The sequence below is a fragment of the Somniosus microcephalus genome, chromosome 2, assembly GCF_052327205.1.
Source record: "Somniosus microcephalus isolate GS21.2 chromosome 2, FLI_Smic_1.0, whole genome shotgun sequence".
Classification (NCBI taxonomy): domain Eukaryota; kingdom Metazoa; phylum Chordata; class Chondrichthyes; order Squaliformes; family Somniosidae; genus Somniosus; species Somniosus microcephalus.
In genome coordinates this window covers 347,168,145-347,188,947 of record NC_140988.1, presented here as the reverse complement: position 1 = coordinate 347,188,947, position 20,803 = coordinate 347,168,145, and the positions used below count along the sequence as shown (strand labels likewise).

Here is a 20,803-nt window from a genome sequence, read left to right as displayed (position 1 = left end):
AGCTTTAGTGGTGGAATATCAGGAAATATTGAGGCAAGAATATTAATGGACCCCTAGGAGTGGAGCCACCAAAGGCAAGAGGTGCGTATCTGCTGTTTGGACTTGAATCTAATGTGTCTACCTAACTTGAATAATATAACAGTGAAGTAATACAATATTCATATATTTTTGAAAGGTGTGTCGGCATATTAAGAATGGAGATGTTCTGTTGCTGAACCGCCAACCAACTTTGCACAGGCCCTCCATACAGGCCCACCGGGCCCGAATCCTGCCAGGAGAGAAGGTTCTGCGGCTTCACTATGCTAACTGCAAAGCCTACAATGCTGACTTTGACGGTGATGAAATGAATGCCCACTTTCCACAGAACGAACTTGGCCGAGCAGAGGCCTACGTGATCGCCAGTACCGACGAACAGTATTTGGTTCCCAAGGCAAGTGCATAGTTGTCAGCGAGTAAAAGATAGGCAAATTATCTTCAGTTTTCCTTAAGAGCGAAAGGGTAACATTTTGGGGAGTGGACACTTTACAATTCCCCATCCTTCCCATTTTTTTTGTTGCATCTTATCCCTGATTCTTGAAGGCACTGATTCTCGCTGGGGAGTTCCACAGGTGCTGGCAGCTTTAGAGTCATAACGGCACAGAAGGAGGCTATTCGACCCATCGAGTCTGTGCCGGCTCTCTGTAGAGCAATCCAGTCAGTCCCATTCCCCCGCTCTGTCCCAGTAGCCCTGCAAGTTTATTTCCCTCAAGTGCCTATCCAGTCTCCCCTTGAAAACATTGAGTGTCTCCGCTTCCACCACTTCCGTCGGCAGCGAGTTCCAGGTCCTCACCACTTGCTGCGTAAAAAAGTTTTTCCGCACATCCCCCCTGTAACTCTTACCCAAAACCTTAAATCTGTGTCCCCTAGTCCTTGTATCATCAACCAGTGGGAACAGCCTTTCTCCGTCTAGCCTATCCAAACCCGTCATAATCTTGTACACCTCTATCAAATCACCCTGCAACCTCCTTTGCTCTAATGAAAACAGATCCAGCTTCTCCAACCTGTCCTTGTAGATGAGATCCCCCATCCCCGGAACCATTCTGGTAAATCTCCTCTGCACCCTCTCGAGGGCCTTCACATCCTTCCTAAAGTGTGGTGACCAGAACTGGACTCAATACTCCAGTTGTGGCCTAACCAGCGCTTTATAAAGCAGTCCTTCTGCATCTGGACCAAGTGGCCAGTTTAGATGGCAAATATTGGCAGGCTTTTCTACTGGGTGTGGGTTGGTGGGGGGCACTGCATTTGAGCCCAATCCCATCCTCACCTTATGTCACCTCGCACACTTTCCAGTTCTTCCTTTTTTCGCTCACTTTTTAAATCCAGTCTTTCTTGAGGTGGTAGTATTTTGCACTGGAATTACCCTGCTTCCTATCCTGTACTAAGTTCTGCCCACCTGTCATTCCTGTCCTCGTTGGCCTCCACCTGCTTCCTATCCTGTACTAAGTTTTGCCCACTTGTCATCTCTGTCCTCGTTGGCCTCCACCTGCTTCCTATCCCCCAATGCATTTATTTCAAAATCCTCAGCATCCTCTACAAATCCCTCAATGCCCTCGCTCTACCCTATCTCGACCTCCTGCAGCCTTATCTTCCACTCCCTTGCCCCCAACTGCCGCCCCCCCCCCCCCCCAAATCACCACAAAGTCTCTCTGTCCATCATTGATGGCCAACCCTTCATCCATCAAGGCTCTGTATTCATAATTCTTTCCCAAAACCACTTTTTAAAAAATTCGTCCCTGGGATTTATTGCCCATCCCTAGTTGCCCTTGAGAAGGTGGTGGTGAACCGCCTTCTTGAACAGCTGCAGTCCATGTGGTGAAGGTACTCCCACAGTGCTGTTAGGGAGGGAGTTCCGGGATTTTGACTCAGCGACGATGAAGGAACGGCGATATACTTCCAAGTCAGGATGGTGTATGTCTTGGAGGGAAACATGCAGGTGGTGGTGTTCCCATGTGCCTGTTGCCCATGTCCTTCTAGGTGGTAGAGGTCGCGGGTTTGGGAGGTGCTGCCGAAGAAGCCTTGGCGAGTTGCTGCAGTGCATCTTGTAGCTGGTACACACTGCAGCCATGGTACGCCGTTGGTGGAGGGAGTGAATGTTTAAGGTGGTGGATGGGGTGCCAATCAAGCGGGCTGCTTTGTCCTGGATGGTGTCGAGCTTTTTGAGTGTTGTCGGAGCTGCACTCATCCAGGCAAGTAGTAAGTTTTCCATCACAGTCCAGACTTGTGCCTTGTAGATGGTGGAAAGGCTTTGAGGAGTCAGGAGGTGAAACACTTGCCGCAGAATACCCAGCCTCTGATCTGCTCTTGTTGCCACAGTATTTATGTGGCTGGTGCAGTTAAGTTTCTGGTCAGTGGTGACCCCCCAGGATATTGGTGGTGGGGGATTCGGCAATGGTAATGCTGTTGAATGTCAAGGAGCGGTGGTTAGATGCTCGCTTGTTGGAGATAGTCATTGCCTGGCACTTCTGTGGCGCGAATGTTACCTGCCACTTATCTGCACAAGCTTGAATGTCGTCCAGTTCTTGTTGCCTGCGGGCATGGACTGCTTCATTATCTGTGGAGATGCGAATGGCACTGAACACTGTGCAGTCATCAGCGAACATCCCCACTTCTGACCTTATGATGGAAGGAAGATCATTGATGAAGCAGCTGAAGATGGTTGGCCCTGGGGAACTCCTGTAACGATGTCCCGGGGCTGTGCTAGGTATGACTCCAGCCAGTGGAGAGTTTTCCCCCGATTCCCATTGACTTCAGTTTTACTCGGGCTCCTTGATGCCGCACTCGGTCAAATGCTGCCTTGATGTCAAGGGCAGTCACTCTCACCTCACCTCTGGAATTCAGCTCCTTTGTCCATGTTTGGTCCAAGGCTGTAATGAGGTCTGGAGCCGAGTGGTCCTGGTGGAACCCAAACTGGGCATCAGTGAGCAGGTTATTTGTGAGTAAGTGCTACTTGATAGCACTGTCGACGACACCTTCCATCACTTTGCTGATGATTGAGAGTAGACTGATGGGGTGGTAATTGGCTGGATTGGATTTGTCCTTTTTTTGTGGACAGGACATACCTGGGCAGTTTGCCACCTTGTCGGATAGATGCCAGTGTTATAGCTGTACTGGAACAGCTTAGCTAGAGGCACGGCTAGTTCTGGGGCACAAGTTTTCAGCACGATAGCGGGGATGTTGTCGGGGCCCACAGCCTTTGCTGTATCCAGTGCGCTCAGCCGTTTCTTGATAGCACGTGGAGTGATATTTCCTTGTTTTATTTCTTTGCACCTTCGAATACTACCTCTTGAACCTCACCTTCCTTTCAATCCGTGCTCAGTGTCCAATTCCCCCACCGCCGGTGAGGCATTTCACTCTGTTAAGTGTAAGTGCTGTTGTTCAAGCCTCTCATTGGTGTGTCAGAATGTTTTATTCATGGTGAACATTTCTGTGTTTATGAAGAATGTAATCCTGCTGTGACCTCCCCTTGGAAATTACATCAGTTATTAAATATAAAATGCTCTTTGATTCTTCCCATTAGGACGGTAAACCTTTGGCAGGTTTAATTCAGGATCACATGGTTTCTGGCACCAGCATGACGATCCGCGGTCGTTTCTTCACACGGGAGCAGTACATGGAGCTCGTCTACCGAGGTCTTACGGATAAAAAGGGCCGGGTGAAGATTCTTCAGCCCGCTGTGATTAAACCTTATCCACTTTGGACAGGAAAGCAGGTGATTCTGCAAAAAGCCTATCCTAAATCACAAACAGAAATTGATAAAAGATTAATTAGCGTTGGAAGGATAAAGTACTTCTCGGTGCCAGCAATAAAAAATCAGTTTAAAGAAGCAGTGCCGCCACCATCGCACCATAAAGTCCTGACGACCACCAAACCATTAAAAAAAAAAAAAATTAATTGATTTACTGCCCTTTTGCTTATTGCTTTTTAGTTCAGCCAGGGGGTGAAAGAAAAAGTTTTTGTTTAACCAGCGAGCCCTGATGACCTTGAGGGGATGTGCCTGGCTGAAAAAGGTTACTGAGCAGAGCCACGTGATAGATTGTGTAATTTTCCAAAAGCTCTCCTGAGCTTAAGCACAACATAACCCTGCTGACTTTTATTCAGGTCCTTCAGCATAAGAACAGGTGTTGGCCATTCAGCCCCTCGAGCCTGTTCCGCCATTCTATCAGGTCGTGGCTGATCTGTATCTTAACTCCATCTATCCACCTTGGTCCCGTAACTCTTACTACCCTTGGCTAACCATGGTCCATGACTCGATAATTCCTCCCAGCCAGTTCCCCTGATGATATTGTCACTCGCTGCTTAAAAACAAAAATATTGGAGAGAAAAAAATAATCAACTGAAGTAGGCGCTTGGGGTGGGAAGGACCCAGAGCTTATTTACGTTGTCAGAGAGACAGGATGCTCCTGCCTGCACTCTCAAACATTTTCACCTGGAATTTCTCCAGGGGTTCTCCTGCTCTCCTGCTATTTTCACTAGCCTTCCGCCGAAGCTAGGGTGGGTGATTGGGAGAATTCTTGGGTGAATTGTGCTCTTGAAATTTACTGGCCACGAATGTGTAAACTCCTGTGCAGAGCTTTTACCTGGCTGCAGTGGCCAGATTCTCAACAATCTCTGTGAAAAGAAGGTACCGCCACTGTGAATCAAAACTATCCGCTACCTGAGATTGATAGCTGCAGTATAACTGCGCTACCTGGTAATACTTTGCACTGTGTTAAATTTTCGAGGAAGAAAGTTGACAGAGTGGTCGGGCATGGCTTCGTGTCTACAGCCTCCCCATGCAGGATGTATTTGATATGTACTTTGATGTTAGAGAGAGGTACATAGGAGAGATGAGAAGCTTCTGTTCCCCACAGTGAGGGGGGAAAAAAGCTGCCTGTCACAGACTACTGATGGCAGAAGTTGCGAAACTGTCTTGCCATCTTGGTCGGATGGGTTTGCTGTATGTGATGGGATGGGGAGTGTAGTATTAGAGAGGTGAAGAATATAATAACAAATAAAGGGTAAGAGTGTTCACCCAGCTAGTGAGAATGATCCCAATATGGAAGTGAGCCATACGCGACAGGAAGGTTTCCAGGTTCAATCATCCTTTTTGTTGAGTTAGCTGACCTCGGGTGGGGCGCTGGTAGGGTGCTACATCTGACCGCCGCCTCCCTTGACTAAGGGAGTTGGGTGCGTTGTAATCAGTCAGGCTTCCCACTGCCAAATGGTATCCAGTGGCTCAAACTGGAAAGTGCACATATGAGGATGTTAAATGACGGCAGGATCAGGCTTTACTATAGGGCCTTGGTGAGACCACACCTGGAGTACTGTGTACAGTTTTGGTCTCCTTACCCAAGGAAGGATATACTTGCCTTAGAGGGAGTGCAGCGAAAGTTCACCAGCCTGATTCCTGGGATGGGGAGATTGTCCTATGAGGAGAGATTGAGTAGACTAGGCCTATATTCTCTAGAGTTTAGAAGAATGAGAGGTGAGCTCATTGAAACATGCAACATTCTTACAGGGCTTGACAGGGTAGATGCTGGGAAGATGTTCCCCTGGCTGGGGGGTGTCTAGCACTCAGGGTCATAGTCTCAGCACAAGGGGTTGGCCATTTAGGACTGAGATGAGGAGAAATGTCTTCACTCAGAGGGTTGTGAATCTTTGAAATTCTCTACTCTAGAGGGCTATGGATGCTCAGTCATTGAGTATATTCAAGACAGAGATTGATCGCTTTTTGGATATTAAGGGAATCAAGGGATATGGTGGAGTTGAGGTAGAAGATCAGCCATGATCTTATTGAATGGTGGAGCAGGCTCGATTGGCTGACTCCTGCTCCTATTTCTTATGTTCTGTCAAACTATCCACAGTCAGTAGATCACCAACTCTCAGAATGTCCAGGCTCACACATAAACAGTGGTTGCTTGGGCAAGGTGGGAGAAGGTGTCTTCTATCCTTGTGATCATTATTTGAGCTCGAGTTGGTACCTTCAGTAAAGGAACAGAGAAAATTGGAATTGAGGGGGGAAAAAATATATATTTTAACCTGCTTGAACTGCATTGGCATAACAATGGTGAGTGGTTTAATGTGATATGACTCTGATTCTGTTGGTACTGGGTATGTATCTAATGTAGTGGATGACATTTAATTACCGCATCAATACAACTCTTTTTACTATAATAAAAACAGAAAATGCTGGAAATACTCAGCAGGTCAGGCAGCATCTGTGGAGAGAGAAACCGAGTTAACGTTTCAGGTCGATGACCCTTCGTCAGAACTGGAAAAAGTTGGAGATGGAACAGGTTTTTAAGCAAGTGCAGGGGCAGGGAGAGGGGGGGAGGGGAGGAAAGAACAAAAGGGAAGGTCTGTGATAGGATGGAAGGCAGGAGAGATTAAGAGACAAAAGGGATGATGGTGCAAGGCAAAAGGAGATGGTAATGGGACAAGTTAAGAAACAAAAGATGGCTCTAGATGAAGTGTAAATGGTGATGGCAGAATGATTGACAGCTGCCATGTGAGAGAGAGAGAGGAAAAAAATGGAAAAAAAAAATAGGGGCAGAGGTTATGGTCTGAAACTGTTGAACTCGATGTTGAGTCCAGAAGGCTGTAAAGTGCCTAATCGAAAGATGAGGTGCTGTTCCCCGAGCTTACGTTGAGCTTCATTGGAACAGTGTAAGAGGCCAAGGACAGAGAGGTCAGAGTGGGAGTGGAGCGGAGAATTAAAGTGACAGGCGACCAGAAGCTCGGGGTCACCCTTACAGACTGAACGGAGGTGTTCCACAAAGCGGTCACCCAATCTGCGCTTGGTCTCCCCAATGTAGAGGAGACCGCATCGTGAGCAGCGAATACAGTACATTAAATTGCAAGAAGTACAAGTAAATCGCTGTTTAACCTGGAAGGAGTGTTTGGGGCCCTGGGCATTGGGAAGGGAGGAGGTAAAAGGGCATGTGTTGCATCTCCTGCGCTTGCACGTGAAGATGCCGGGCGAAGGGGATGGGGTGTTGGGGGTGATGGGGATGGGGTGTTGGGGGTGATGGAGGAGTGGACCAGGGTGTAGCGGAGGGAGCGGTCCCTTCGGAATGCTGAAAGGGGAGGTGAGGGGAAGATGTGTTTGGTGGTGGGATCATGCTGGAGGTGGCGGAAACGGCAGAGGATGATCCGTTGAATGTGGAGGCTGGTGGGGTGAAAGGTGAGGACAAGGGGAACTCTATCGTGGTTCCGGGAGGGAGGGGAGGGGGTGAGAGCAGAAGTGCGGGAAATAGAACGGACATGTAGGCCCCGATTTTCGGCTTGTGTGGGAAATGGTCGGATTTCCCCGAATGTGAGGTTTCTGACACACATAAAAAAGTGTCAGTCAGCCCCACGCAATTTTCCCTCAATTGGCCAATTAATTCCCAGCATGTGGGAAGCCTTGCTAATTGTCTAAATCGAGTCAGAAATCCCCACAGTATGATGTCATCATTCATGGTGCTTTCAAGGTCCATGGCAAGCACTGCATCCTCTGAAGGCTTCCAAATGAACCATACAGGATGGCAGAGGAGCCTGCAGCAGCTGTGGCCAGTGCCAGACCCCGAGCTGCCTTCAAATTCGACGAGGCTTCACTGCAGGCATTATTGGATGGGGTTAGGGCCCACAGGGAGGTCCTCTTCCCTAGGTCAGGGAGGAAGAGGCCTCCCACTGAGACCAATGCTGCATGGATGCAGGTGTCAGCAGATGCCAACTCGCTGGGAGTCACCAGAGGAACCTTGGCATTACATCTGTAACTCCTTCCTTTACTCCCCCACAGTACCATCCAGAGCCCCCGTCCTCACTGTGGAGGAGGAAGAGGCTGTGCAGCCAGACTCCTCAGAGGAAGCTCCAACCTCTGAGGGTGCAGCGTCAGCAGAAGTAAGCGCACCCAGCACCAGCGCAGACACTCACACCTCGGGGGGACCTTTGGGACATAGAGTAGTGTTGTCACCTGGTGTTTCACAGCTGACAAGTGAGCCTCAGCAGATTCTGGATACAGGGACAGCAGTGGAGAGTCCTCGTCGGAGGGCGCAGGGCTCTGCCAGCTCAGCTCAGCTGCGCTGCATCTCGACCCTCTGCCTCTGGGTCCATCTGCAAGAGAAGAGGTGCTGGATCTCCATGCACAGATGCAGGAGTCTCTGGCAGGTTTTGTCTCCAGGGTCGCTGCGAGTGTGGAGCGAATGGAGGAGTCCATAGCGACCATGAGCAGAGCCTTTGTGGAGTCATTGGTGCATGAACACAACACCATGGAAAGGTTGGCAACCTCCATGGAGGAGATAACTCGCCAGCATACGGAAAACATGGTGAGTGCTCATAAGAGAATGACATCTCTTGAGGAGCGTTGGCCATCTGTTGAACAGAGAAACCAGATCTTCATGGAAGTCCTTCTGAGTAGGACTGCCAGTGCAGAAACGGGTCCCACTGGCCCCCTAAAGTGCAGCAAGGTGCTCTCAAGCCACTTCCAAGTGCTGGCCCCTTCTGGCTTGTGCAGCTTCAGGTGAGTGAGCAGCAGCCTGGTGCTCCTGGTAATCATCCTGCTGTTCCTGGTTCTGCTGCTGCCACCTCTGCTGTTGGAGATCCTCTAATGCCAGGAAGGGAAGGTGCCAAAGGCCCCCCATGCTTCTAGCAGATGCCTCGGTTGAGGAGGCCCTGAGTTAGGGTGGTGAGAGGGGCTTCTCAGGAGCTCACACTGAAGAAATGTGTGAGGCTCCAACTTTCTGCAGCTGCTCCTAAGGCTTCACATAGTTCCCCCAAGCCTTGATCAACAAGGTCCTGCAGCCTGCAAATGTTGCCTCTTTAAATCTCTTCAGCCCTCAGCGACCTGCTGCTGCAAGCAAGCAAGCCAGCTGTTTTCACGCCAGCTCTCATCGGCGGGGTTCCCCGCAGGCGGGTTTCAGGTGGGGAAAGCCCCAAAGTCGCAACGGCACGGGAAAATCGTCCTTAACAAGGTGATCATTGGTGATTAGTACTCCGACGAGCAGTCCCGCCAGCGGCGGGCGGGACTGAAGAGGGGCGCGTGGAAACGGCGGTCCGAAAGTCGGACGGGGCGGGGAATCAGGCGGGGGGGGGGGGTCCCGACCCGCTTTTCCCGCGATTTTTGGACCACGGCCGCATGAAAAGCCGCCCCGAAAATCGGGGCCGTAAACTCTATTTACTGCCTGACTGTCACTGGTTGATTCTCGTTTCTCTGTGCCACACCTAAACACATTGTTGTCTTTTTTCAGGTTGTTTCTACGTTACTGATTAACGTAATCCCCAAGGATCAGATACCATTGAACTTAATAGGGAAATCTAAAATCAGTGGGAAGGCTTGGGTTAAAGAAGCTCCGCACGTGGTGGTGAACTTCGATTCAGAGTGGATGTCTGAGTCCAAGGTACGTTGGTACTTTCATTCTGTTTTACAGTGCCTTGCATTTTTTTGGACTTGCTCATTCCTCCTAGCCAGCTCCTTTGATGATATTGTCACTCATTGCTTAAAATCAAAAATATTAGACGGGCAAAAAGTAATCAATGAAGTAGGCGGGGGAGAAAAAAAAAAGCAGCCAGAGCTTATTTACATTTTCGGAGAGACAGGATGCTCCTGCCTGCACACTCAAACATTTTCACCTGGAATTTCCCCGGGGCTCCTCCCGATGATCTGCTATTTTCACCGGCGTGGACCTGTTGGGCCAAAAGGCCTATTTCTGTGCTGCCAATACTTTGTAATTGTAAAACAATCTTCAGGCTGTCCCAAATTGAATTTGGTGCTTGGTAATTTTCCTTCTCCCCTCCTGTCCTTAAGGTGCCGACTCAGGCAGGGATATAGTCCTGTGGGCACCGGGCACCTGTGGCAACCCGCCCAAGCAGCCCTTCTTCATCTGTGAGCTTGGACAGTGAGATATGGTAGGCGATTGGACACATTGAGGAGGAGAGGGGAGGGGGAGGGCACCCTGGCTGAGCCTGCTGCTGTACTTGCCACAAGCGCACACTTTATAACAGGCTCACCGGATAGTGATCAGGAAGTGGGTGAAACCAGGTGATTTCCCCCATCTGCAGCTCGTGTGCCTTGGGCCATTTGTATGACTGTATTGCCCCCCCTCCCCCGGCTGAGATCTGTTAACATGGCTCTGACTGGGGAAACCTGTGTGAAACTTAACTGTCCTGTAGGGCTCAGCAGTCTTTACCAACTGGGCCAATCAGGGTGCCTGGTAATTTTGGGTTTTAAGTTTTATTTTGCCATTTTAGTTTGTGCAGGAGTGGCACATGTGTTCCCAAGCGTGTAGATAACAGGTGTGATCTGCTTAATAACATCTAGATCTGTGGGCTGCGAGTAGTAATCATACAAGGCTTTAAAGATATAGGTGTGAAGCAGAGGGCTCGACCACGCTAGAGTTTCAATTAGGTGGGTTGCTTGTGGTGTTGTGGCTGCTTTGGTTTGTGGGTAGTAATCCCTCTAGTTTCAAGGCATCGTGAGTTCCTCTTGGAGAGGATAGGGTGGGTTGAGGGGTTGTTGGCAATCTGCTCGAACCCCATGATCGAGTAGTCCTTTATCTAAAAAATGTTTTGACGGGCTCTTATTGCTACAGAGGAGTAATTGCTAGGATACTTATTAGTAGAGAAGTCCTAACTGGTAGTTTAAAACTGTGGAAAAAGAGAAAACACATTGACCCATAGAGAAATCCGCCAGCTGTTTCAGTACGGTTTGGGATGACCACAAGGCAACTCTTCTATCCTTTGGAGAGTCTTTATCGATTTCTCATTGCCTTTTTACTGTTGGTTAAGAGGACGTGGTCTTCAGCTCACTTACCACTGAATAGGTAGTTTATATATTTTCCTCCATTTGAAAATTGTAGGAGAAAATCATAAAATCACAACATTTGAGTGTTCTTCACAGACAGATGACTATAATTCAAGGCTTAATAATGGATTAGGCAAGTTATCTTGTGTCGGAACCTGTTGTTGAATATTCTCTCACTGCACAATAAGTACCACATTGTATCAGAACAGTTTGTTGTCTACCAGTTTATTTTATATTCCTGCGATAACCAAATGCTGTTGTTTTGAGCTGCTGGACAACAGCAGACCCTTGTACAGTAAACTCTTGTTTAAACGGCACTTAATCATCCGGAATTCTTTAATAACCGGCAAAGCACGGTGGCATAGTGGTTAGCACTGTTGTCTCACAGCGCCAGAGACCCGGGTTTGAATCCGGCCTCGGGCGACTGTCTGTGTGGAGTTTGCACATTCTCCCCGTGTTTGCGTGGGTTTTCTCCGGGTGCTCCGGTTTCCTCCCACAGTCCAAAGATGTGCGGGTTAGGTTGATTGGCTATGATAAATTGACCCTTAGTGTTAGGGGGATTAAATACGTGGGGTTACAGGGATAGGGTGGGATATGTGTTGGCGTAGGGGTTACGGGGATCGGGTGGGATATGTGTCGGTGCAGGCTCGATGGGCCGAAATGGCCTCTATCTGTACTGTGGGGTTTCTGTGATTGTGTGATTCTGTGAAAATTCAGGAGTAGGTTTTGAGGCTTCCGCCACAGGAGGAACTGGGCAGTAGTGTCCCGAAAATGGTGGGGAATGATTTACCACTTGTTCCCGCCGTCGCTGTGGGCGCTGCAATCTTCCCCGCACAGTATCAGCTGGCCGTCCAGCCAAAGAGGAACCCAAAGGTAAGTTTTACTGTATATTTGTGGCTGTGTAACTGGAGTTCTCGTACCTTTTGCCGTCTAACCATGGCTCCTGCACCTCTGGTTGTGTAACCGGGGCTCCAGCACTTGTGGCCGTGTAACCAGGGCTCCTGCACGTGTGGCCGTGTAACCAAGGCTCCTGCACAAGTGGCCGTGTAACCGGGGCTCCTGTACCTGTGGCCGTGTAACAGGGACTCCTGTACCTGTGGCCGTGTAACCGGGGTTCCTGCACATGTGGCCGTGTAACCAGGGCTCCTGTACCTGTGACCGTGTAACAGGGACTCCTGGATCTGTGGCCGTGTAACCAGGGCTCCAGCACCTGTGGTCGTGTAACCGGGGTTCCTGCACCTGTGGCTGTGTAACGGGGCTCTCGTACCTTGGGCCATTGTCACTCCATGTCCTTTCTTCTGGTCTGAGGTCGGCCGATGTATAAATTGCCTCTGGTCGGTAGGTATAGCTCTCCGTTATCCGGAATTTTTAATCAACCGGCACCATCCCGGTCCCGTCGGTGCCGGATACGAAAGAGTTTCCTGTACTTTAATTTTTTTTGTAGCTTGTTACAGTCGGGCACTCTGGTCACAAGCCAACAGTGGCTATAATGGGGATCGTTCAGTGATTATTCTGCAATAAAATTCACCTCACTCTTTTTGTATGAAAGTTAAATCTATTCTCATCATTTCTCATTTCACTGTTGCAAAAAGTGAAATCACGATGTTGGCATATGAACGCATTTAAAATAAATGAAGTAAGTGTCAGCTTGGCTCATTTGGTAGCACCTTTGCCTGTGAGTCCGAAGGTTGTAGGATCAAAACTCTCTCTGGGACTGGAGCACGTAATCAGGGCTGACGGCTCAGTGCAGTACTGAGGGAGCGCTGCATTGTCGGAGGTGCTTCCCTTTGGTTGAGACTTTAAACCAAGACACCATCTGCCTGTTCCAGTGGTACAGGTAGATGTTACAGATCCCATGATACTTTTTCAAAGAAGAACAGGGCGCTCTCAATGTGTCCCGGCTGACATTCCTTACTCAACCAACCCCACCAAAAATAGATTAACTGGTTATTCATCTCATTGCTGTTTGTGGGACCTTGCTATGTATATTAACAACAGGGTGAGATGGAGCATTGCCGCAAGGAAGATCGAGAGAGGGTTGGTGCAATGACACAGCCTTGCTTGACCCCGGTCTGTACTTGAATTGGGTGGAACCGTTGGTCAGGATCATGGCTTGCATGTTGTCGTGAAGCACGGAGGATGGTGACAAACTTTTGAGGGCAGCTGAATTTAAGGGGGACACTCCATAATCCCTCAGTGTTGAAGGCCTTTGTGAGGTCAAAGAAGGCCATGTACAGCAGTTGGCGCTGTTCCCTGCATTGCTCTTGTAATTGGCACGCGGTGAAGATCATGTCCATTGTGCCCCTTAGTGGGTGGAATCCGCATTGCGACTCTGGGAGGATCTCTTCAGCCACTGGGAGAAGGTGATTGAGGAGGATTATTGCGATGACTTTCCCTGTGGCAGACAGCAGGGAAACTCCTCTGTAATTACCGTAATCGGACTTGTCACCTTTCTTGAAGATGGTCACAATTACGGCATCTCTGAGATCCCCTGGCATGCTGCTCTCCTTCCTGATAAGAGAAATTAGTTCATGAATTCGCACCAGTAGTGCTTCTCCGCCATGCTTTAGCGCCTCGGCAGGGATTCCATCTGCCTTGTTGTTCTTCAGTTGTCGGATGACCTTTTCAACCTCATGCTGGGCTGGGGTTGTGCTGAGATGGTGGCGGGTAGCATGCTGTAGGATGGAGTTGAGGACACTTGCGTCGAAGACAGAGTCTCGGTTAAGGAGATCTTCGAAGTGCTCCTTCCAGCGGGCACTGACTTCCTCCCTGTCCTTGATGAGTACCTCTCCGTAAGCTCCCCGCTGGAGTGGAGCTAATTTACAGAACAAACGGGAAACTGTTCAACCTCCGTCGCCTCCAGTCCAGATCCAAGGTCGTCCCTTCCTCTGTCGTTGAATTACAGTACGCAGACGACGCTTGCGTCTGCGCACTCGGAAGTCGAACTCCAAACCAACGTTAACACCTTCACCGAAGCGTACGAAAGCATGGGTCTTACACTAAACATCCGTAAGACAAAGGCCCTCTACCAACCTGCCCCCGCCACACAGTACTGCCCCCCGATTTTCAAAATCCACGACAAGGCCTTGGACAACGTGGACCACTTTCCATACCTCGGGAGCCTACTGTCAACAAGGGCAGATGTCGATGACGAAGTCCAACGCCGCCTTCAGTGTGCCAGTGCAGCCTTCGGTCGCCTGAGGAAGAAAGTGTTTGAAGACCAGGACCTCCTACCCGGCACCAAGCTCATGGTCTACAGAGCAGTAGTAATACCCGCCCTCCTGTATGCCTCAGAGACATGGACCATGTACAGTAGGCACCTCCAAAGCACTGGAGAGGTACCACCAACGCTGCCTCCGCAAGATCCTGCAAATCCATTGGCAGGATAGGCACACCAACATCAGTGTTCTCGCTCAGGCCAACATCCCCAGCATCGAAGCTTTGACCATGCTCGATCAGCTCTGATGGACAGGTCACATCGTCCGCATGCCTGATACGAGACTCCCAAAACAAGCGCTCTACTCGGAGCTCCGACACGGCAAGAGAGCCCCAGGTGGGCAGAGGAAACGCTTCAAGGACACCCTCAAAGCCTCCTTGAAAAAGTGCAACATCCCCACCGACACCTGGGAATCCCTGGCCCAAGACCGTACAAAGTGGAGGAGAAGCATCCGGGAAGGTGCCGAATACCTCGGGTCTCTTCGCCGGGAGCAAGCGGAAGCCAAATGCAAACAGCAGAAGGAGCGCACGTCAACCCAAGCACCCCACCCACCCGCCCCTTCAACCACCGTCTGCCCCACCTGTGTCAGAGACTGTAGGTCCCGAATTGGACTCATCAGTCACCTGCGAGCTCATTTTTAATGTGGAAGCAAGTCATCTTCGGTTCCGAGGGACTGCCTAAGAAGAAGAAGAAGAAGAAGGTTAACAACACTGACAGCACTGCAAAGGAATTAATTCTATGCGAAGCGCTTTGGGACATTTCTGAAAGATGTGATGAGGTACAGGTCAACTATCCCTTATCCGCAGTTCCAAAATTCAAAAAGCTCTGAAAACCGAAAGTTTTTTCGTGGAGCGTCACTCAGTGGGGAGATTCTTAAACGGATAGGAAAATGGTTGAGATTTCTTGTGCTTTAAAAAAACTGACCCTTAAATGTTCACAATACTTGTTGTATTCATACTTTGTATAAATTGTTGCACTGAAATATTGTATATTTTTGATGAGTAAATTAGGTAAACAGTAAATCTGACTTTACAACGTTCCCCGTGGGCTGCATTGTTCGATGTGGCTTGTTTCTTTCAATGCGCGGTATTTCCTAGCCAGCCGACATCCCCGAGTCCGAGGAGCGGGGAGCTGCATCGGGATATTAGTTTGACATCAGCTCGCTCTACCAATTTCAAATGAGGCGGGGGCTTCAAATTTGTGGCCGCCTATTCGATGGCGCATCAATGGCTTGCTCTGTCGGTTGAGTGGCCATGCGCTCCGTTGCTCAGATGGGCATGTTTTCCATCAGTCGGACAGCCACGCACTCCATCGGTCAGACAGCCATGTGCTCCATCAGTCATATCGCCACGCGCTCTATTATTCAGATAGCCGCGCTCTCTGTCAGTCGGATAGCCGTACGCTCCATCGGTCGGATGGCCACGCACTCCGTCAGTCAAAAAGCCACGCGCTCCGTCAGTCAGATAGTTCCCCGTGGGCTGCATTGTTTGATGTGGCTTGTTTCTTTCAATGCGCGGTATTTCCGTTCTGAAATCCGAAAAATTCCGAAATACATCTGGCCCCAAGGGTTTCGGATAAGGGATAGTGCACCTGTACTACAGGAAACTTTGTTATATCCGGCACCGACGGGACCGAGCTGTTGCCGATCTATCAAAACTGCCGGACATACCAGCGTTAATGTTGAAGCATACGGAGGTTTTCATCTCCGTATCTGACAACAAACACTGTTGCTTAGCAACAGCTTCTAAACAGTCGGCCCGTACCTTGGAAGTGTCTCTGTAGCTTAGCAACAGCTTCAGAGAGACTTTCCAGAGCCTGACTGTTGGAAAAAAAAGCCACGAGAAGAAAAAGCCACGAGAAGAAAAAAAACCTAACAAAACGGCTCCTGATTTCTGCTGGTAGATCGAGGTTTCCGGACATACAACCTCCGGATAAACCAAAGTTTCCTGTATATAAATTCAAGTTCTTTCTTTCTTGATGCTTTTGTTAAATTAGTGCATACATTTTCACAAAAACAAAATACCGCGGATGCTGGAAATCTGCATACATATTCACACTGCTGTTACTAATATTGCAGAATGTGATTTCATCCCATTAATGTTTATTGTACTGTTAGTTTATGAAATGGTTACGCTGGTTTTCTTTTGGACGGCAGGTTGTCATTCTGGAAGGAGAGCTGCTGTGTGGCGTTCTGGACAAGGCACACTACGGCAGCTCAGCCTATGGCTTGGTCCACTGCTGTCAGGAACTGTACGGTGGCGAGACAAGTGGAAAGCTACTGACCTGTCTGGCTCGTCTCTTCACTGCTTACCTCCAGCTGTACAGAGGATTTACTTTAGGTAATGGTTTATTATTTACCATGCAATTCTTAGTCTGTCTCCCTCCTGTTTCCTTTTATATTTCAATCCAAAAGGACTGCTATTTTTAGATCTTTACATCAAATACCAATTGCCGTTCTATATGTCCACTTAAAGTGACGTGGTCATCAGGAAATTCCTTTGCACGGGCTGGGTAACTCCTGCATGTACACAGACTCCCCATTCAACACCTTCCAGCGACATTCCGCAAAGATAGAACTGTCCTTTCAATCAGGCTGTGGGAACTTTAAATGGCTAGAGATCAATGTTACATGGCGCATTAAACAAAATTATGCTCGCTGTATTTCTGACTGTCTAATTGGCCATTGAGCACTATCGAGTGGATACAGTTTACCTGAATTTCCAGAAGGCATTTGGGAAAGCTCCAATTGTGAAGCTGTTAAAGTGGATTAAGGCTTGTGGTAATTGTAAATTAGATAACTGGCTTGGGATGGAAAGCAGAATGTGACGATGGTAGGATGGGTAAGTATCTAGCTCATAGGAACAGGAGGAGGCCATTTGGCCCCTCGAGCCTATTCTGCCATTCAATGAGATCATGGCTGATCTGTGACCTAACTACATATACCCGCCTTTGCTCCATACCCCTTAATACCTTTGGTTAACAATAATCTATCCATCCCGGATTTAAAGAGAGTTCCAAACTTCTACCACCCTTTGCGTGTAGAAGTGTTTCCTAACTTCACTCCTGAAAGATCTGGCTCTAATTTGTAGACTATGCCCCCAGTCCTAGACTCCCGAAACCAGCGGAAATAGTTTCTCTCTCTCTACCCTATCAGTTCCCCTTAATATCTTGAAAACTTCGATTGCATCATCCCTTAACCTTCTAAATTCTGGGGAATACAACCCGAGTTTGTGTAATCTCTCCTCATAATTTAACCCTTGGAGTCCAGGTATTATTCTGGTAAATCTACGCTGCACTCCCTCCAAGGCCAATATATCCTTCCTAAGGTGTGGTGCCCAGAACTGCTCACAGTACTCCAGGTGTGGTCTAACCAGGGTTTTGTACAGCTGCAGCTTAACTTTTACCCCCTTGTATTCTAGTCCTTTAGATATAAAGGCCAACATCTCATTAGCCTTTTAAAATTATTTTCTGTGCCTGTCTGTGACATTTTAATGATTTATTTACCTGGACCCCCCCCCCCCCCCCCCCCAAGTCTCTTTGGACCAACAATTGAGAAGGGTATATAAGCAGACTTTAAACGTTCTATTAAAATTGCTGTATGCAAGGCTGCCAGTAGAGCCTTGTAAGTATGTTTTTTTAAATAAGGCAAATAGAAGTTAAAAATTCAGATTAATTTGTCAAATTGAGTTTGATTCTCTTTTGTTGCATTTTACACACGTTTCCACTGCACTTCAAAAGAAAACCATTGGCCCTAAAGCACTTGGAACATTCTGAGGATGTGAAAAGATGCTATATGCAGGTTCTTTCTTGGATACAAGATATAGTATTCTCCTTTTATGAAGAAATTTTAGTTGGAATATATGTTTTTGAAAGCTTAAAAAGTCTACTGCAGTATCAGAAGAAAGGTTCATCTTTAGTGATTGTTTGTAAAAGTTTTCTCTCAAGCGAATGTATGTAAATGTTTGCTAAGCTTGGACTTTTTAAAAATTAGATGTTGAAGATATTCTAGTGAAGCCCAAGGCAAACGCAAAGCGGCAGAAGATCATTGCAGAATCGGCACGATGTGGAGCCAAGGTAAAGATCCCGTTGATTTCTAATAATACAAGCATTTAAATAGTGCAGCGAACTTGGTTTGTGTCTAATTATAAAGATTTCAAATCAAATCAAATCAAATGCGACAGTAAAGGGGTCATTTCGGCAAGTGAGGCTCAAGTGCAGAAATGTGAAGTTGGGAAATTTGCCTCTTTTAGATGTTTAAAAGTGAGGCTCTGTTCTTCTGCTGTTGCTGAAGAGGAGAAGAAGAAGTGCCGACCTCTCCCGCACACCACCACTGGTAGATGCAGGAGTGACGTGGGCATACATCTCAGAACTTATCATCAGCCTGGTTGGGCAATATCTGGGGGCAGGGGATTTTAGTAGAAAGGAGAAAAATACATTGAATAATGAAAATGGCTCATTTCTTAAAATAAATGTTTTAGGATTGAGGTTGTTTTTCTTGACTATTAGAGGGGCTTAGAAGGTTAAATCGTGAGAACAGGCTGCTTAAGCTTGGCGTATTTCCTTGACTATAGAAGATCGAGGGGTGATCTGATCGAGGTGTTTAAAATGTTAAAAGGATTTTAAGATCATGTCCCCTCGTTCTTGATTCCCCCACTGGAGGCAATAGTTTCCCTGTGTCTACCCTATTGAGTCCCTTTTTTAACATTTTAAACACCTCAATTAGATCAACCCTCACCCTTCCAAACTCAAGGGAATACAAGCCAAGTTTATGCAAACTGACCTAATTTAATCCCTTATGTACTGGTATCCATCTGGTGAATCTGTACTTTACCCTCTCCAAAGTCAGTACATCTTTCCTGAGGTTCGGTGCCAAAAACTGAACACAGTACTCCAGATGGGTTCTGGCCAAGGCTCTAGAACTAAGCATCAACACCACAAACACAGTGGGAAGATTTCTGATGTTGCTATTTCTGATGAAATCATAAAAACGTTCCAAAAGAATTTGGGTTTTACTTGAAATAGCAATCGGAAGAAATTGCACCATAGGTTTTGGGACTGCTAAATGAGTGTAAATAACATAGTAAATAAGAGCCTAAGAAATAGGAGCTGGAGTATCCCGTACAGCCCCTCAAGCCCTCCGCCATTCAAAAAGATCATGGCTGATCCACTCCGCTTTCCCGCACTATCCCTTGACTTCCTTAGCTTTCCCGCACTATCCCTTGACTTCCTTAGCGTTGAGAAATCTGTCGATCTCAGTCTTGAATATACTCAATGGGGCTGAGCATCCACAGCCTTCTGGGGTAGAGAATTCCAAAGATTCACAACCCTCTGAGCGAAGACATTTCTGAATGATGTGTTTTCATTTATTGTGGCTGTATGTTATACGTAATTATTGCTAAACTGAAACTTAATTCAAGTCCATGTATCCGACTTCCAGGCTGTCCGAAATGCTTTTAATTTACCAGAGTCTGCCTCGTGTGATGAAGCTCGGGACAAGTGGCAGAATGCTCACCTCAGTAAAGATCCCAGAGACATGAATGTGGTGGATCTGAAATTTAAGGAAGAAGTGAATCAGTACAACAACCAAATCAACAAGGTATGAAACAAGACAACTTAAGGGTTGATTTTACTTTTTTGCTATTGGTGAATATTTGTTCTGCTGATGGAGATGAGTGCTCCAGAATGTAACGCTTTCCCACTCTTTTCACCCAGTGCTGGTGTTGAGCACTCCCAGGTCGGCAATGGAATGAGTCAGACCTGGAGACTGAAGCTTTATCTTCTTTATCTCAAAATGTCGGCATCAAAAGAGCACCCCCTTGTGCACAAGTAACACTCTTTTAGTTCCCACAACATTTATCCTTATGGCTAATTTGTGAAAATTTATTATGTGGGTCACCTACACTCACTGGTATGCGGCTGGGGTCCTTGTAGCCAGCAGGTAGAGGAGATTCTCATCCCATTTGCCTGAGCTGGATTCAAGCCAATGGTGATTCGACAGTGTTCTGACCAACAGCAACATTTGCTTTCCATTGATTTGATTTTCCATTGATCTGATTTAACTGTAATGTAACGCGTTCGAATGTTTTCTTCCACTTCCTTTCAGTAGCGATCCTCTCTTGGTTTTTTTTGAGACAGTAATCCAGCTCTGACCACTTGTGATGGAATTAAATGGCCACTGCAGCTAGAGTTGGAAACATACTTCAGTCTCATTCATCTAATCGCTGACACACTGGGGGTAGTTTTTAACCTTTGCTGCCTGGGCACTATTCTGGCAGAAGGGGGACCGTCTGCCTGTTGTAGAACCTGCACGATTTTCATTCCATTGAAATCCATGACCTCCATTGTCTCACACAATAAAACTGTACTGCATTGCACTTCTCGCAGTTACACCTGTAAAAGATTGCAACACATCTCAAGATGTCAGTTGTTGTAGTGAGCAGCTCTATAATGTAAATGCATCATTGAGTGAATGTTTAATCAGGGCTGCCATTGCTGGGAACTCTATAATGTCAATTATAGTGGCTATGAATGACCATGAGTGAAATTTGTTCCTACGGAATTGGGTAGTTAATAATTAGGATTTAAAATTGATTTTAGATATTATGTGGATGTCTGTATTTTAAAGAATGATGATGAAAAGAAATGGCAATGTAAAAGTTACCTGGACACTGATGTACATAACTGCAACAAAAAAAAATAATTTTGATTTCATTTTCAATGGTTTATCTATCCTAGAATCATAGAGTTTTATGACACAGAAGGAGACCATTTGGTTTATTGCACCCAGG

General features: G+C 47.4%; 1 protein-coding gene across 1 annotated transcript in view; it reads left to right on the top strand.

Moving 5' to 3' along the window:
* The window catches only part of polr1a (RNA polymerase I subunit A), a 184,159-nt gene that overhangs the window by 42,391 nt on the left and 120,965 nt on the right, over positions 1-20,803 (top strand). Inside the window, exons 13-18 of the mRNA XM_085975489.1 lie at positions 176-430; positions 3,557-3,748; positions 9,246-9,395; positions 16,171-16,354; positions 18,007-18,089; positions 19,453-19,611. Of these exons, the coding sequence (XP_085831615.1) occupies positions 176-430; positions 3,557-3,748; positions 9,246-9,395; positions 16,171-16,354; positions 18,007-18,089; positions 19,453-19,611 (1,023 nt within the window). The remainder of the gene's footprint in view (positions 1-175; positions 431-3,556; positions 3,749-9,245; positions 9,396-16,170; positions 16,355-18,006; positions 18,090-19,452; positions 19,612-20,803) is intronic.